Source organism: Quercus lobata, chromosome 9, assembly GCF_001633185.2.
Source record: "Quercus lobata isolate SW786 chromosome 9, ValleyOak3.0 Primary Assembly, whole genome shotgun sequence".
In the NCBI taxonomy this organism is placed as follows: domain Eukaryota; kingdom Viridiplantae; phylum Streptophyta; class Magnoliopsida; order Fagales; family Fagaceae; genus Quercus; species Quercus lobata.
In genome coordinates this window covers 6,235,051-6,254,465 of record NC_044912.1, presented here as the reverse complement: position 1 = coordinate 6,254,465, position 19,415 = coordinate 6,235,051, and the positions used below count along the sequence as shown (strand labels likewise).

Genomic DNA, 19,415 nt, shown 5'->3' with positions numbered 1-19,415 from the left:
AAATACATAATATGATTAGAATAATATAAGATAATGTCAATCTATATCTATATCTATTGAGCCACTTCAACAACTACATCATTTACCAATTTTCAACATTCTCCCTCATATTTTTAACTCTCTTTCTTTCTTTTTAAATTCCCAACTTATTTTTTTATATACTTTCTCTAACTTTTTCTCTCCCTTTTACCTTTTTCATATCTTCATTACTATCTACCTTAATATCACTTTTCCCATATCCTTCTTTCTTCCTTTATTTTTTGCTTTTCTTATTCCCCTCCTCTTATTATAAATTTACAATTCTTTCACATCTTATACATAGTTTTCCCAAACACAAAAGTTCATTTCTCTATCTTTCTCTTTCTCATTTTTGGCAGATTTTTTAAAATATTTTTATTACATCTCTAATTTAGGTTGGATGAATTTTTGTATTATTTGAAACTCTACATTGAGTTGATGTGATTAAGTTTTGTATTTTTAAATTGTTATCTTTTTTATTTTCTTTGATTTCATAGATGTTATCATAATGCATTATAAAGATAGTCATTGCTGAGAGGGTTTGGGATATAATAAAAGAATGTTGGGTTAAGTAGCTCTTCCTCATTTGTCTATTTTTCTATTAATTTATGTAGTAAAACCATTATTTACTAAATTTAAGAAAAGGAAAAAAAAATTGCATAATGTATTAAGCTATAGTTTATTTAAGTTAGTCTGAAGCTCAACTACAGTTAAATGAAAAAAGGCTACCAAAAAAATAGGCATAGTTACATAAATTGAATACATCTATTTTCAGCTCATATGCTGTATCCCAAGCTAGCTTTGTAGTGGCGGCTCCAGAAACTTTGTTCAGGGTGGTCATTAAGAAATTTAAATTAAACAAAATTTAAATAAAATAAAACTTGAATATATTGACGTAAAAAAACTGTCGCATATACATAAAGTTTTAAAATTTCCTTCTACAAGTTTTTCATATTTTGAAATTGTTGTATGATAGTTTCATTATTAATGCTATTAGCCACATTTTTTTCAATATAAACAACCAAGTAATCAAACTATTGATTTCCCTTTCAATTACCAACATCTTGCCTAAGTGACAATATAAACAGAATGCATCATCCTTTTTTATGATATGTTCCAACCCATATTTTGTATTCTTTAAACTAATTAGGATTAAATCAATGCAATGCTCCACTAATTTTTTTTTTAGGGAAATCATGGCTAAGAGTTTGATAAGAACATCTTTATAAATATGCTCTTTTCGTTTTCTCTCGATCATTAGGATGAAAAGATGAGACTTTTTCTCATAGCCTAAGATCTAAAAGAAGATTATTCAAGTGAATACGAATTTGCTTAGAAGATAAATTTTACAATAAAAGTGATTTCCTTATAAGAAATTTGTCCATAGTGCTAACAAAAAAATAAAGGGTAAGCTACAAGTTCATTCATCATATTCAACTTAGGCATTAAACCATCACATTAATCAAATTAAATAAAGTATTGAGGTATTATTTTAGTGCATATGTGTATGTACATGATAAATAACATAAATCCAATAAATTCAGCTAAAGACTAAAGTAAGCACTAACTGACTAGTTATGGAAAATATGCATTTTTTTAATAATAAAAAAATTGCAATTTTAAAATATGTCTTTTGAAAACACAATTTAAAATATCACAATTAAACATTTGATTTGGGCTTTTAGACTAATTTGTTTGTTTTGACAACTTTTGAGAAATGCTATGTCCACAATATTTTCACAACAAATCCTAGTTGGTAGTTGTTACTAGTTTAAATTTACATATCATTAAAATTGTTTTTTTGTCCACCAGTAACAACTTGCCACTTAGAATTTGTTATGAAAGCGTTGAGGACATGTTGTGAACATAACATTTCTCGCAATTTTTGGGTTCAATCTTCAATGGCAAAAATTTTGGAGAAGTGAAATTTTACTTTTAATGGGCAAATTTTTATTTAGGATGCTCAAATTTTTTTTAGGGTGGTCAAAATTTTTTTTTCTAGGGTGGTCAACAACTCATATTAATTTCGAATTTCATTTTTTTAAAAGTACAATTTTTTTTTTCCAAGTTGAGGGTGGTCTTGTGACCACCCTCAATTATACATGGCGCCACCCCTGTAGCTTTGGCCAACCCTAGCTGACTTACGTAATTTGTGAGCAACACTATTATAATTAAATTGTAGATGAACATGAACCAAAAGAGTCAATTTCGTACCAAAGGTTATTTCAGTTTGGCCAGGGAAACGAAATATTTCAGTATTGGTTGATACCAATATACCATTTTTGGATTACTGCTATTTATATATATATTTCTATACATAAATATATATATGTATTATTTATGTAATTATGTAATTATAATTTATAAATTTTTATGTTTATCAACATAAATTTTAAAATCAACATATTTTCTAAGCCTACATATTAGAACAAAAATGTTGTCTTTGGATCCAATCCTCCCATTAATCCTAATGTTCTCACCAAGGCCTTTCAACTCGACAAAAATGTGGTTGAAGAGCTTCAAAAAAAATTTGAAGTTGACAATTATTAGAAAAAAAAGGTTTGTAAGTGCCTTGAAGCACTAGTCATTTTGCTATGTTTATCCCCTTGCAATCATAACTAGAATAAAATAAAACAATTGCTTATATATGTAATTCTTTTTTAATTTGGAGGATTTGGGATATAAAAATAATATTGGGTTTGGTACCTCTTCCTCATTTGTCAATTTGTCTATTAATTTATGCAGTAAAACCATTATTTACTAAATTAAAAAAAAAAGGAAAATATATGCATAATATTTTAAGATACATTTTATTTAAGGAAGACTGAAGCTCAACTACAGTTAAATGAAAAAAGTTGCCATTGGCCTCAGTAGCCTATTGGCACCCAGGTACCTGTATGACCTGATGCTCGGGGGTTCTAGCCCCCGCAATCACCTAGCAAAAAAAAAAAGAAAAAAAGAAAAAAAAGTTAAATGAAAAAAGCCTACCAAAAAAATAGGCATAGTTACATAAATTGAATATATCCATTTTCATCTCACATGGTGTATCCCAAGCTAGCTTTGGCCATCCCTAGCTGGCTCACGTAATTTGTGAGCAACACTATTATAATTAAATTGTAGACCAGCTTGTTTACGTGATTAGAAAGATTATACATGGATAAAAACATAGCGAGAAGACTAATTAAGTCAAAATTTCTTGGAATTCAATTTTAAAGATAAAGACACGAGTTTAACAACTTTTGTCTTGGTGATAAAAGTCTCTAAAATAGAAATGAGATTAGAATTTGTTGTTCCTGGATTAGAAGAAATACGTGGAGCTCAAGAAATTTATTATGAGATATTATGTGTTTTCATCATGAGAAGAAGAATAAAATTGTCTGCATGTCCAAGGGGTTGGAACTCTCATCATTAGCCTAATCTTTGTCATGTGCTTCAATTTTCCATTACAACACATAGTGCCGCATTAAATTTCTTTATATATGACCTAATTTCCATCTTTTATACCAAATTGTGAACTAAATATTTGATCCTGAAAATGACATGGTTCATACTGCACATTTTTTTTTTAATTATAAAATAAATCAAGTTCAAGTGATTTAATTATTGGCATAAATTGGAGAGTGTAGCCCCTTTAAGAATATAGGAGTTTTGAACTTGAAAGTTTTAGCTATTTCTTTATTGCTAAAAAAATGAAAAAAGAAAAAGAAAATGGAAATCAATGGATTTTTTCGAAGCGATTAATACATGTAAGGACTCAATTTGTAACGACCCAAAAATGATGTTGGGTTCGTACGTTGAAAGGCCCAAACAATAAAATTTGTAGAGCGTGGGCTTGAAAGGCTAGGCCTTGGTCACCGAACGATGGTTAATCATGGTGTTCATACAAAATTAAACCATGTTCGCTCGAGGAGTCTTTTTCCTCGATACGGTCTGGGAGGCTCCGGTTTTTGGCATTTTTTCCCAGCCCCTTTTCTGGATTGCTTACTTCTCCTTTTATATTAGCCTTTACCCCTCCTCCAAAGTCCACGTGTAGGTTCAGCTTTCCAGGGCTGATACTTGTCCCATCAGCCCATACCCAAAGTGGCTGGGGGTGGTTGTAAAAGCTGAAAAGCATTGCTCTGTCTGGCGCAGAATATTTAATTGCAGTAATGACAACTTTTCCTTTGTCCTTTGTCGCCATATTGTCCAGGGCTCCTTTATCTATCAGCGCGGATGTGTTCGGCTCTTCCCAAAACTGTTCCTATGCCGTTCTTGCCCTTTCTTTTAAGAGTGCCTTGGGGATGCCGAGGATTGAATCATCCTCGGCCATGTCTCAAGGCTATTTCGACTTTCACTGTAGGTCCTCGGCTATATCCTTTCTCGGCTTGGGCCTTGGGCCCCAATGTAAAGTGGGCCAGGGTCACAAATCCTCTGGCCCCACAATACAAAATAACAAAATAACTTTTATAAATTCATGTCTCACAAAACAACAAAATAAAATGATATTGTTTATTATGTTATTGAAATCCAACAATTACATTGATTGTTATGTCAATTTAGCATTAAGGATAGCTTACGTATAATGCAGGCGGCAGGCTCCTTGTTTGAGTTTCGGTGATGAGATCGCCTACTCCAAATTTGTCTTGGTCATCATGTGAGTTGAAAAGTAGTAAAGATAGAATTGGTTAAAGAATATTAAGAAGAAGAAAAAAAAAAGTCGTTAAAAAATAAATAATCGATAAAACTTAGATATAATTCCTTAGTTAGATGCAATACATTTTCTTAATTAAATTCAAATATATAAGTGAATCTAATTTAATATATCTTAAAAAATATAATATATTTTATACTATAATGGTCAATATAGATTATTGACATGTGTTTCAATTTAGGCACATTGAAAAATTGTATTTAAGTTTTGTCCATGAATAATAAGCTAGGAAGACCAACCAAACTTATCACTTTCTTTATCTTTTTTTTTTTCTTCTATCCTTTTTGGCATAAAATGAATTAAAAATAGTGTAAGTTGAGAGTAATCAATGCATTAACAATCAGATTTAATCTCATTAAACCAGATTTGCAATATGAACAAAGCTGACCTAAGCTCAGGCTGAACTGAAGTCTATTGAAACCTATTTTCCATGGTGCAGGTGAAGACTAGAGAGCTTGATGTTGTCAACTTCATGTTGATTGATGTTTATCCAAAACTCAATGGATTACACTCTGAAGATAAGATAAACATTTGAATTTTGAAACCCAGGCATATACGACCCAGCATATTGTTGAAAGTTGAAATGCAGTCACAACAATCACATACGTACCAAGCTTAAACACCACCTTTTTTTTTCTTTAGAAAAAGAAAACCAAAATTGAATGTCTAATATGTTATATCACTACAACAAAGGGCGTTCTTTTTTTTGATAAGCCAAATTCTTTTATTATCAAAATAAATAAATAAAGGATTCTTTTTAATGATGTTTTCCCAATGGTTGCAAAAAAAAGTTGTGAATAGGAGGACGATAACTTTTTGTGGTTCAAAATGGCGTCCGTTTGTTTTCACTTTAAAATCCATTTTACTTCGGTACTTTCCTTGAAAATAATTGGTAAAAACTAAAATTGGGATAAATTATTTGGACAGCCTTCTAGTTAAATATTATGATAGAAAAACCTAATGTCAATTATATTTTTACAACTAGTCATTAGACTGTTTGATGCACAGGAAATTTTTTACTACTAGTCGTTAACTTGTGTAATGCACAGGAAAATTTATCAGCTTAAATACAGATTTATTTTTGAGAGAGAGTTTCAACCTATGATAGCCGCTTTTGATGAGAGCTCTTTATCATCAGATCAAGACACCAATCGGTTTTTGGTGTATGCGGAGATTGAACCCTCAGATCTCTTATTCAACCATTAAAGACTTTATCAATTTAACTATCTGGAACCCATAAATACATAATATGATTAGAATAACATAAGATAATGTCAATCTACATATATATATATATATATATATATTTAAAAGCTGAAGCGTAATATTTATTCTTGCTACGCTCTTATTGAGCCACTTTAGTGGCCACATCATTCACCAATTTTCAACATTCTACCTCTTATTTTTAACTCTCTTTCTTTCTTATTAATTTCCCAACTTATTGTTATACTTTTCTAACTTTTCCTCTCCCTTTTACCTTTTTCATCTCCTCATTACCATCTATCTTAATTTCACTTTTCCCCTATCCCTATATCTTCCTTTAGTTTTTGCTTTTCTTATTCCCCTCCTCTTATTATAAATTTACAATTCTTTCACATCTTATACATAGTTTTCCCACACACAAAAGGTCAATTCTCTATCTTTCTGTCTCTCATTTTTGGTAGATTTTTCAAATATTCTTATTGCATCTCTACTTTAGATTGGATGAATTTTTGTATTATTTGAAACTCTACATTGAATTGATGTGATTAAGTTTTGTGTTTTTAAATTGTTATCTTTTTTATATATATATTTTTTGATTTCATAGATGTTATCATAATGCATTATAATGATAGTATATAAGAATATAATTACATAACATGACTTGGATGACTTGGATAATTTGGTGTTTATTACTATATATATATATATATATATATACTATTTTTATTCCCATATTATTTTCTATAAATTTCTTATTATTCTCTCTCACATTCTCTCTTGAAAAGTGGTTATTTTCTTTCTCTTGATTTTTTATTCTTTTTTGCAACTCTATTTTATATTGATGAATCATTGTGATTTTTAAAACTCTATTTTGGGTTCATACTTTTTGGTGTTGTATTTTTTAGTTCCCAATCACAAGTAATCTTTCTCTCTCTACAATAAAATTTAGAGAATAAATTATACATATTCAGTATAAACTTGATATGAATTTTGATTATCATGATAATCTCTTTTAAGAGAATGAATATATAATTTGAATAATTTATTTAAATAAAAATTATACATACATACATACATACACACACACACACACACACATATATATATATATATATTACTTAAATGTATAATCAATCTCATGCAATCTCTATATCTATATATATAAAATAATAGGTGAAGATGAGAGAAACTCAAATTAGATTCTAAGGGGCCATTTGGATTTGCTGTTTCCATTAATCATAACTCTGTTTTCATAACTCATAACTCAAAAATGGTGGGACCCATGGCTGAGAAGTGCATTTAGATTTTGTTTCTAGTTTTTGTTTCCATCATTCAATTCTCTAATTTTTTAGTGATGAGTTATGGAAACTGAAAACACATTTTAGGTATTTTCAGTTTCCATAACTTAGTTTTCAATGGCATTTTCGTAATTAAACTCACAACTCTCTCACTGTTTAGCTGCAATGTTTGACTTTTGGGTTTTTTTTTTTTTTTTGAAACGTAGCCCAGCTACATATTTTGACTTTTCAGTTTTTATTTTATTTTATTTTATTTTTGAAACAAAAGTTAACGGCAGAACTAAGTGATGAGTGCCAAACGGGTGGGGTTGGGGAAATTGGGGTATTTTAAGTGATGAGTGATGAGTGATGAAAAAAAAAAAATCCAAACAGCCCCTAAATTAAAGTTTCAATTTTGCGCCATGTGTTCTAAATTATTTATTCTTAAAGAGTTTTATTTCTTACTTTTAGAATTAAATGTGAGACCACATCATAAATATTCATTCAAGTGAGTTATTAAGTACAAAAACCAAATAGTCTAGAATAAATGAATCATAAAAAAAAAAAAAGTGTTTTACAATATTTTTTTTTTAAAAAAACATGGACAATTTACATTATTTACCTAATAATATCCTTACAAATTTTTTTAAAGAGTTAACAAAATATAAAAATGACTATCAATAGTATTTAAATTATATATATAGAAATTATATTATGCATCTTATTATATATCTTTAAGTGTATCCATGCATATGCATGGGATTACAAGCTAGTTCATTTAAAAGTAATGATGTTAAAACAAATTAATAATTTCCCTAAAGATTACATTTGTATATTCATAGCCATTGTGTTTAGATAGACTTTCACTTAAATTAGCAATACCGAAGTGGACAGAAATGCTATATTAATGTGGATCAACAAAAGTATAGTAATAATAAATGTTATGTTTAAGATTTTAGATATTACGAGTTTGAGGCAGAACTAAGTGATGAGTGCCAAACGGGTGGGGTTGGGGAAATTAGGGTATTTTAAGTGATGAGTGATGAGTGAAAAAAATTGAGTAAGGAGTGATGAGTGATGACCAAAAAAAAAAAAAAAAAAAAAAAAAAAATCCAAACAGCCCCTAAATTAAAGTTTCAATTTTGCACCATGTGTCCTAAATTATTTATTCTTAAAGAGTTTTATTTCTTACTTTTAGAATTAAATGTGAGATCACATGATAAATATTCATTCAAGTGAGTTATTAAGTACAAAAACCAAATAGTCTAGAATAAATGAATAAAAAAAAAAAAGTGTTTCACAATATTTTCTTTTTTATAAAAACATGGACAATTTACATTTTTTACCTAATAATATCCTTACAAATTTTTTTAAAGAGTTAACAAAATATAAAAATGACTATCAATAGTATTTAAATTATATATATAGGAATTATATTATGCATCTTATTATATATCTTTAAGTGTATCCATGCATATGCATGGGATTACAAGCTAGTTCATTTAAAAGTAACGATGTTAAAAAAAATTAATAATTTCCAAAGATTACATTTGTATATTCATAGCCATTGTGTTTAGATAGACTTTCAATTAAATTAGTCGTATTGAAGTAGACAAAAATGCTACATTAATGTGGATCAACAAAAGTGTAGTAACAATAAATGTTAAGTTTAAGATTTTAGATATTACGAGTTTGAGATTATATATTTTTAATAAATTTGGATTTAGATTAGGTCATTTCAACCCAAACATGTCTTTTACCATTATGTAAGTGCACAACAATAGATCGAAATAGACCAAAATGAACAAAATAGACCGAATTGGACCAAATGGAACAAAGTGGTTCAAATGGACTTAATAGAACCAAATGGACAGTATAGGAACAAGATGGACCGAAGAGGACCGAAGTAGACATAATGGACTGAACGGGACCAAATCAGATGGAAGTGGACTGAATAGGACCGAAGTGAACCGATTAAACTGAATAAAACCAATGTTGACAGAATAGAACCAAAGTAGACCGAATAGCATGAATAGGACTGAAGTGGATCAAAGGGGACAAAATGGACTGAATAGGACTAATGTGGATGGAATAGGACCAAATAGAACCAAAGTAGGCATAATGGACTGAATTGGACTAAAATGGACACAATGGACCGAATAGAACCAAAGTGTACAGAGTAGGACTAATGTGGACCGAATAGAGCCAATGTGGACTGAATGGAACGAATCTGGCCGAATAGAACTATAGTGGACAGAATGGACTATATAGGATCCAATAGGACCAAATTGGACCGAAGAGGACTGGTTGGACCAAATAGATACAATGTGGACCGAATAAGACTTTTGAATATTTATCATTTTTATTGCATTTTTTGGGCTCATATTTCTAATTTCTATTGTCTATTCTAGTATTTTATAGTATTTTTTAACTCAAAACTAAAGAGTTTAGACCAAATATAATAAAATTTCATACTTTTCAACCCAAAAATTAAGAAATAAAAATGAATTTTTAGCTAAACTTGAAAAGAAAACCTAAAAAAGAATCAGTTTAAGGCCCAATTAGTCTAAAGTGGACTGAAGGAGGACTGAAATTGACCAAGTGGACCAAAGTGGACGTAATCGGACTGAAAAAAAATTGTTTAATTTTTAGGGAGAACAAATCATCTTCAAAAAATTTAGAGAAAAAAACTATACATTATATTACAATACAAAATAATTATTTATTCCCACGCATAATGTGGGTTTGCGACTAGTTTGAATAACTACAACTTGCTTGTCACTCAACTATTTACTATTTCTAACATCTCTCCCACTGCCCTTCCCCTCACCGTTCTGCTTCTTCCATTATCCTCAAAAAAGAACTGTTGTTGTCATAGTTATCTTTAAAATGCTTAGGTTTGAATTATGTAGGTTTTGTTGTTAACTTGTCCATAGTATTTTTTGAGTCTGATAGTTGGACAATAATTTTTGTTTTGAATGGTTATGCTGTGCTTCTGTGGACAAAGGTTTTCTACTCAAGACTTGTGTCGATTAACATGAGCAATGGTACAGTAATGTATGAATCTTAGCCTAAGCAAGGCCCATGTGTGATGCATGAAGGGCATTCAGTTGATGGTTCCATAATTCTTTCATGTTTGTAGATATTTGGCATTTTTTTTTCTTGCCTTCTCCATTGGATTCTCCCTTGCAGGGAGTGGCTCCATTTTTGGTGTGATATGACTCACTTTTCTTAAGTTGATTTCAATGTGCCTTAGGGAGAATTTGATTGTGCCATTGGTAAATTGTTTTTTGTTCCCCCTGTTTCTATTATGTGACTGTAATTTTTCTGTGGTAAGGCCTAGCCCATTAAAGCTTTGACTTCTCAGTTCAACCACTGTAAGTCGTTCCTAAACAATCTGGTCGCAAGTTAGTGCTGTTAGTCATTTACAAAATTTTCATAATGGTGGCACTAGTGAAACAAGTTTCGCAGAGAACTTCCATTTTGAACCTTTATAAGTTTTATATATGCATATATAGATTTATAAAAGAAAAACATTTGTATATATAGGTATGTTTGTCTTAACTATCAGTAATGATAAATCACTAAACATTTTGTGTTAAATGCCCTTATGCCCTTGTGCTTTTATTTTAGAACATAAACTCTGCCAAAGTACCAAATAGTACCCCTTATTTTTTCTTTGCAATTGTGGTAAATAGACTTTGACAGTGTACTAGCATGACCCCCATAACTCCATCTGCAATTTAACCTCTTTTTGCTCCATATCATTAAAAATTTGCAAAGAAGAGGTCTAGTTGCAACAACATTAAAAGTTTAGTTGTCTTTATACACTAAACTAGAAAAACTGGGTTCTAATTTGTTACTGTTATTCATATTTTTCAACCTAAAAACATGGACCTAACACATTTGAAAGGTTAAGTATCTTCCCATGGACAAAGACTATCTTCCTATGGACGTTGATTGTAGCAGTTACCTAATACACTAGAAGCTTTGAATCCATCTAATTATTGGTTCTACAATAGTAATTATCAACCATTCCAAAAAATTTTGGCAAACAAAAGCCACACAGAAACTTTCCACCAAAGTATTAAGTTATTAACAACTCCTTGAAATACCAACACATCCAATCAGTTGTATACAAGACATGGTGTGTTCAATTAGTTCAGAGCTTGATCAATTGTGAACAGAGATAAGCGATGAAGTGCATTGTAAGAAAAAAGTACAGGTTTAGTACACATACTAATTCAATCTATTGGTTGTGCCGTAGTAACATAGAATTGTAATATTTTCTCATTGAACTGGTCTTATTTGTTGAAACTTTAAGGCACAGGGTAGTAGTTAAAGAATAATTTGGCAATCAAAAGAGAATTGGTAATAATCGAACACTGAACAAGTCTATATATTATTCACGTATGGAAGACCATAGACCTATTCAATGTGTCTTATCTATAAATAGAACATGCCTTCCATGCAACATTTCTCATCCCTCATCCAAAACAAAAATATATAGAAACGAAGATAGAGTAAGCCTGAAATATGACGAAAGCTTACATTGTAACTGTTGCCCTCTTCGCTTTGGCATTCTCTCTTGCCTCTGCCTCTGACCCCGATCCCCTGCAGGACTTCTGTGTTGCACTTAAGGACTACTCGGACTACTCCAAATCATCTGGTACAAACTTTTCTTTTTCTTTTTTTCAAGTTTCTGCATTATTTTTCTCATGTGAAGAATCTACACTAACCAGAATATTAATGGCAGAAATATTATTAGCTACCTGGCCTTACTATTTTCTGCATCGAAGTCTTAAGCATTCTTTTTAAAGTGTCCATAACAAAAATTCGTTTTTGCAGTATTCATTAATGGAAAGTTTTGCAAGGATCCAAAGCTTGTCAAACCTGAAGATTTCTTCTTCAAGGGATTGAACATTGCTGGGAACACTGATAATAAAGTTGGGTCAAACGTAACTACCGTGAATGTAGACACATTACCAGGCCTCAATACTCTTGGCATATCCCTGGCTCGAATCGACTTTGCACCATATGGAGAAAATCCTCCCCATACTCACCCTCGCGGCACTGAAATTCTAGTAGTCTTGGAGGGTACTCTCTTCGTTGGTTTTGTAACATCCAACCCAGATAATCGTCTCTTCACCAAAACTCTAAAAAAGGGGGATGTGTTTGTCTTTCCAGTCGGTCTCATTCACTTCCAATTCAATGTGGGAAAAACTAATGCAATTGCCATTTCTGGTTTAAGCAGCCAAAATGCAGGCGTAATCACAATAGCAGATGCTGTTTTTGGATCCAATCCTCCCATTAATTCTAATGTTCTCACCAAGGCCTTCCAACTTGACAAAAATGTGGTTGAAGAGCTTCAGAAAGAATTTGGAGTTGAAAAGTAGAAAAAAATTGTTTGCAAGTGCCTTGAAGCACTAGTCATTTTGCTATGGTTATCTCCTTATCATAACTAGAATAATATAAAACGATTGCTTATGTAACTCATTTTAAATTTAGAGGGTCAGGGATATAATAAAAGAATGTTGGGTTAAGTAAATCTTTCTCATTTGTCTATTTTTCTATTAATTTATGCAGTAAAACCATTATTTACTAAATTTAAAAAAAAAAGAAAAAAAATTGCATAATGTATTAAGCTATAGTTTATTTAAGTTAGATTGAAGCTCAACTACAGTTAAATGAAAAACAGCTACCAAAAAAACAGGCACAGTTACATAAATTGAATACATCCATTTTCAGCTCATATGCTGTATACCAAGCTAGCTTTGTAGTGGCAGCTCCAAAAATTTTGTTCAGGGCGGTCATTAATAAATTTAAATTAAACAAAATTTAAATAAAATAAAACTTGAATATATTGACATAAAAAAAAACTGTCGCATATACATAAAGTTTTAAAATTTCCTTCTACAAGTTTTTCATAATTTGAAATTGTTGTATGATAGCTTCATTATTAATGTTATTAGTCACATCTTTTTCAATATAAACAACCAAGTAATCATTAAACTACTGATTTCCCTTTCAATTACCAACATCTTGCTAAATAAGTAACAATATAAACAAAATGCATCATCCTTTTTTATGATATGTTCCAACCAGTATTTTGTATTCTTTAAACTAATCTGGATTAAATCAAACAATGCTCCACTAATTTCCTTTTTAGGGAAATCATGGCTAAGAGTTTGACAAGAACATCTTATTTTAAATATGCTCTTTTTATTTTCTCTCGATCATTAGGGTGAAAAGATGAGACTTTTTCTCATAGCCTAAGATCTAAAAGAAGATTATTCAAGTGAATACAAATTTGCTTAGAAGATAAATTTTACAATAAAAGTGATTTCCTTTTAAGAAATTTGTCCATAGTGCAAACAAAAAAAGAAAGGGTAAGCTACAAGTCCATTCATCATATTCAACTTAGGCATTAAACCGTTACATTAATCATGTTCGATAAAGTATTGAGGTATTATCTTAGTGCATATGTGTATGTACAAGATGTATCACATAAATCCAATAAATTCAACTAAAGACTAAACCAAGCACTAACTGACTCGTTATTGGAAAATAGGCATTTTTTTTATTAACAAAATTGCAATTTTAAAATAAGTCTTTTGAAAACACAATTTAAAATATCACAATTAAACATTTGATTTGGGCTTTTAGGCTAATTTTTTTGTTTAGACAATTTTTGAGAATTGCTACGTCCACAATATTTTCACAACAAATACTAATTGGCAATTGTTACTAGTTTAAATTCACATATCATTAAAAAAAAAAAATTTGTCCACTAGTAATAACCTGTCACTTAAAATTAATTTGTTATGAAAGTGTTGAGAACATGTTGTGAACATAACATTTCTCACAGTTTTTTGGTTCAATCTTCAATGGACCAAAATTTTGGAGAAGTGAAATTTTATTTATAATATCGGGCAAATTTTTATTTAGGATGCTCAAGAGATTTTTAGGGTTGTCAAGTTTTTTTCCAGGGTGGTCAACAACCCATATTAATTTAGAATTTCATTTTTTTAAAAGTATAATTTTTTTTTTCCAAGTTGAGGGTGACCACCCTCAATTATACATGGCGCCACCCCTGAAACTTTGGCCATCCCTAGCTGACTCACATAATTTGTGAGCAACTCTATTATAATTAAATTGTAGATGAACATGAACCAAGGGAGTCAATTTTGTACCTAAGGCTGTTTCAGTTTGGTTAGGGGAACGAAATATGTTAGTACTGATTAATACCGATGTACCGTTTCGAGACTACTGCTATTTATATATTTCTATACTTAAATATATATTTGTATTATTTATGTAATTATGAATTTATGAAATTTTATGTTTATCAACATAAATTTTAAAATCAACATTTTAGCTTAAGTACATTAATTAATATATTAGATTAAATGAAATGTTTTTGAATGATTTTTTTTCAATATATATATTGGATACAAGCTTATAGCCGAAATAAGCCGGTACAACCTAGAATTTTTTCTGGTACGTTTTGGAGGAGTATCAGTACCAATTTAACGGTTGGTACGGTATATTTACCTAGTACCTATATGGTATTGACTTCCTTGACATGAACCTGTTCTAGCTTTGATCGGACGACCACAATTACAGAACTTAACAAAATAAATCTTCAAATTTAAAACCGAAAACTTAATCCTTTCAAAGTATGACATAAAATCTACAGGCTATCATACACTTAGACCATAAGTTACCATCATTTAGACTACAGCAGCAGCAGCTAATTCTATTCAAAAGGATGAAAATATTAAGACACTTTATATAATACGTTTGCATGTTCATAAAACTTACTTTAAATTTGGTTACATGGTTCATACTGTAAACTAAATTTCCAACTTGAATACCAAATTGTAAACTAAATATTTGATTCTGAAAATGACATGGTTCATACTGCACAATTTTTTTTTTTAAATTATTAATTAAATCAAGTTCAAGTGATTTAATTACTGGCATAAATTGGAGAGTGTAGCCCCTTTGAGAATATAGGAGCTTTGAACTTGAGAGTTTTAACTATTTTTTTATTGTTAAGAAAAGAAAAAGAAAAAGTAAAAGGAAATCAATGGTAAGCACAAGTGCACAGGATTTTTTTTCCGAAGTGAGTAGTGATAGAGAGTAGGGATAATTCAAATTTTACTATATAACCTTTATAAATTCATGTCACACAAAACAAAACAAAAAAAATGTTACTGTTTTTATTACATTATTGAAATCCATCAATTACATTCATTGTTATGTCAATTTTTTAACTCACTGTAATAAAATATAGAGTGGCTTTATCATTAAGGATAGCATATGTATAATGCAGGCACCTTGTTTGAGTTTCGATGATGAGATTGCCTACTCCAAATTTGTCTTGGTCATGTGAGTTGAAAAGTAGTAAAGATAGAAGTGGTTAAAGAATATTAAGAAGAAGAAAAATAAAAAGTCATTAAAAAAATAAATAATCGATAAAACTTAGATATAATTTCTTAGTTAAATGCAATTCATTTTCTTAATTAAATTCAAATGCATAAGCAAATTTAATTTAATTTTCCTTTTAAAAAAATACATTTTATACTGTACTAGTCAATATAGATTATAGACATATTTCAATTTAAGCACATTGAAAAGCAGCATTTAAGTTTTGTCTATAAATAATAATAAGCTAGGAAGACCAACCAAATTTATCACTTTCTTTATCTTTTTCTTCTTCTTCTATCCTTTTTGGCATAAAATGAATTAAAAATAGTGTAAGTTGAGAGTAATCAACGCATTAACAATCTGATTTAATTTCATTAAATCAGATTTGCAATATAACAAAGCTGACCATAAGCTCAAGCTGAACTGAAGTCTATTGAAACCTATCTTCCATGGTTCAGGTGAAGACTGGATAGCTTGATGTTGTCAACTTGATGTTGATTGATGCTATCCAATACTCAATGGATTACACTCTGAAGTTAAGATAAACATTTGAATTTTGAAACCCAGGCATATACGATCCAGCATATTCTTGAAATGCAGCCACAACTATCACATTCGTACCAAGCTTTGAATCCATCTAATTATTGGGTCAACAATAGTAATTATCAACCGTTCTATTTAATTTAGGCAGACAAAGTCACAGAGAAACTTTCCACCAAAATATTAAGTTACAAACAACCCCTTGAAGAAATACAGACACATCCAATCAGTTGAATACACACGATGTGTTCAGTTAGTTCAGAGCTTGATCAATTCTGGACAGAGATGAGAGATGATGTACAGTGTTAGAACAAAATACAGGTTTAGTACACCTACTAATTCAATCTATCGGTTGTTAAGATTGGTTGTGCCGTAGTAACATAGAATTGTAAGATATTTTCATTGAACTGGTCTAATTTGTTGAAAATTCAAGGCATGGGGTAGTAGTTAAAGAATAATTTGGCAATCAAAAAGAAAATTGGTAATATCGGAAGACTGAACAAGTCTACATATCATTCACTTATGGAAAACCATAGACCTATTCAATGTGTCTTATCTATAAATAGACATGGTTTCCATGCAACATTTCTCATCCCTCACCCGAAGCAAAAATATATAGAACAGAAGATAGAGTTAGCCTGAAATATGAGGAAAGCTTACATTTTAACTGTTGCCCTCTTCGCTGTGGCATTCTCTCTTGCCTTTGCCTCTGACCCCGATCCCCTGCAGGACTTTTGTGTTGCACTTAAGGACTACTCGGACTCCAAATCAGCCGGTACATACTTTTCTTTTTCTTTTTCAAGTTTTTGCATTATTTTTGTCATGTGAAGAATCTACACTAACCGGAATATTAATGGAAGAAATATTATTAGCTAATTGGCCTTACTATTTTCTGCATTGAATTCTTGAGCATTCTTTTTAAAGTGTCCATAACAAAAATTCCTTTATGCAGTATTCGTTAATGGAAAGTTTTGCAAGGATCCAAAGCTGGTCAAAGCTGAAGATTTCTTCTTTGAGGGATTGAACATTGCTGGGAACACAGATAATAAAGTTGGGTCAAACGTCACTACTGTGAACGTAGACATGTTAGCAGGCCTCAATACTCTTGGCGTATCCTTGGCTCGAATTGACTTTGCACCATATGGAGAAAATCCTCCCCATACTCACCCTCGTGGCACTGAAGTTCTAGTAGTCGCGGAGGGTACTCTCTTTGTTGGTTTTGTAACATCCAACACAGAGAATCGCCTCTTCACCAAAACTCTAAATAAGGGGGATGTGTTTGTCTTTCCAGTTGGTCTCATTCACTTCCAATTAAACGTGGGAAAAACTAAAGCAATTGCCATTTCTGCTTTCAGCAGCCAAAATGCAGGCGTAATCACAATAGCAGATGCTGTCTTTGGATCTAATCCTCCCATTAATCCTGATGTTCTCACCAAGGCCTTCCAACTCGACAAAAATGTGGTTGAAGAGCTTCAGAAAAAATTTGAAGTTGACAATTATTAGAAAAAAATGTTTGTAAGTGCCTTGAAGCACTAGTCATTTAGCTATGTTTATCCCCTTGCAATCATAACTAGTATAAAATAAAACGATTGCTTATATATGTAATTCTTTTTTAATTTGGAGGATTTGGGATATAAAAATAATGTTGGGTTTAGTACCCCTTATTTGTCAATTTGTCTATTATTTTATGCAGTAAAACCATTATTTACTAAATTTAAAAAAAGGAAAAAATATGCATAATATTTTAAGATACATTTTATTTAAGGTAGACTGAAGCTCAACTACATTTAAATGAAAAAAGCCTACCAAAAAAATAGGCAAAATTACATAAATTGAATATTTCCATTTTCAGCTCACATGGTGTATCCCAAGCTAGCTTTGGCCATCCCTAGCTGGCTCACGTAATTTGTGAGCAACACTATTATAATTAAATTGTAGATGAACCTGTTCATGTACAATTTAATTATAATAGTGTTGTATAATAATTAAATTGTAGACCAGGTTCATGTACATGAACCTGGTCCAGCCTGGATCGACAGCCACAGTAGTTACAGAAATTAACAAAATAAATCTTCAAATTTAAAACTGAGGACTTAATCCATTCAAAGTAAGACATAAAATCTACATGCTATCATACACTCAGACACATAAAACAAATTAACAGATAATTACTCTACAGCGGCAGCACCTAATTGCTGCATACAAGTATGCAGCAAAACCTTTTCAAAGCGTGAATAGAAAGATTATACATGGATAAAAACATATCGAGAAGACTAAGTCATAATTTCTTGGAATTCAAGTTTGAAGATAAAGACACGTGTTTAACAACTTTTGTCTTGGTGATAGAAGTCTCTAAAATAGAAATGAGATTAGAATTTGTTGTTCCTGGATTAGAAGAAATACGTGGAGCTCAAGAAATTTATTATGAGATATTATGTGTTTTCATCATGAGAAGAAGAATAAAATTGTCTGCATGTCCAAGGGGTTGGAACTCTCATCATTAGCCTAATCTTTGTCATGTGCTTCAATTTTCCATGCTGTCGTACGACACATAGTGCCGCATTAAATTTCTTTATATATGACTTAATTTCGATCTTAAATACCAAATTGTAAACTAAATATTCGATCCTGAAACTGACATGGTTCATACTGCACTTTTTTTTTTTTCCAATTATAAAATAAATCAAGTTCAAGTGATTTAATTATTGGCATAAATTGGAGAGTGTAGCCCCTTTGAGAATATAGGAGTTTTGAACTTGAAAGTTTTAACAATTTCTTTATTGCTAAAAGAACAAAAAAGGAAAAAGAAAATGGAAATCAATGCATTTTTTCAAAGCGTGTAATGCTAGAGAATAGGAATAATAAAGATTTTAGTATATAACTTTTATAAATTCATGTCTCACAAAACAACAAAATAAAATTATATTGTTTATTATGTTATCGAAATCCATCAATTACATTGATTGTTATGTCAATTTGATAACTTGTAATAAAATTAGAGTGGCTTTAGCATTAAGGATAGCTTACGTATAATGCAGGCGGTAGGCTCCTTGTTTGAGTTTCGGCGATTCGCCTACTTCAAATTTGTCTTGGTCATCATGTGAGTTGAAAAGTAGTAAAGATAGAATTGGTTAAAGAATATTAAGATGAAGAAAAAAAATGTCGTTAAAAAATAAATAATTGATAAAACTTAGATATAATTTCTTAGTTAGATGCAATATATTTTCTTAATTATAAGTGAATTTAATTTAATT

General features: G+C 30.6%; 2 protein-coding genes across 2 annotated transcripts; both read left to right on the top strand.

Annotated features, from left to right (window-relative positions):
* Positions 1-11,670: 11,670 nt before the first annotated feature.
* LOC115961660 (germin-like protein subfamily 1 member 13) lies at positions 11,671-12,736 on the top strand. Its single transcript, XM_031080597.1, has 2 exons — positions 11,671-11,857; positions 12,037-12,736. The coding sequence occupies exons 1-2, from the start codon at positions 11,725-11,727 to the stop codon at positions 12,582-12,584; spliced, it is 681 nt and encodes a 226-aa protein (XP_030936457.1). The 5' UTR covers positions 11,671-11,724; the 3' UTR covers positions 12,585-12,736.
* Positions 12,737-16,744: 4,008 nt separating this feature from the next.
* LOC115960827 (germin-like protein subfamily 1 member 14) lies at positions 16,745-17,833 on the top strand. Its single transcript, XM_031079820.1, has 2 exons — positions 16,745-16,936; positions 17,114-17,833. The coding sequence occupies exons 1-2, from the start codon at positions 16,807-16,809 to the stop codon at positions 17,662-17,664; spliced, it is 681 nt and encodes a 226-aa protein (XP_030935680.1). The 5' UTR covers positions 16,745-16,806; the 3' UTR covers positions 17,665-17,833.
* Positions 17,834-19,415: the final 1,582 nt, after the last annotated feature.

Coding starts and splice junctions, on each gene's coding strand:
- LOC115961660 (XM_031080597.1), top strand. CDS start 11,725: ATGACGAAAGCTTACATTGTAACTGTTGCCCTCTTCGCTTTGGCATTC. Junction 11,858..12,036: donor GGACTACTCCAAATCATCTG/GTACAAACTTTT, acceptor TCGTTTTTGCAG/TATTCATTAATGGAAAGTTT.
- LOC115960827 (XM_031079820.1), top strand. CDS start 16,807: ATGAGGAAAGCTTACATTTTAACTGTTGCCCTCTTCGCTGTGGCATTC. Junction 16,937..17,113: donor CTCGGACTCCAAATCAGCCG/GTACATACTTTT, acceptor TCCTTTATGCAG/TATTCGTTAATGGAAAGTTT.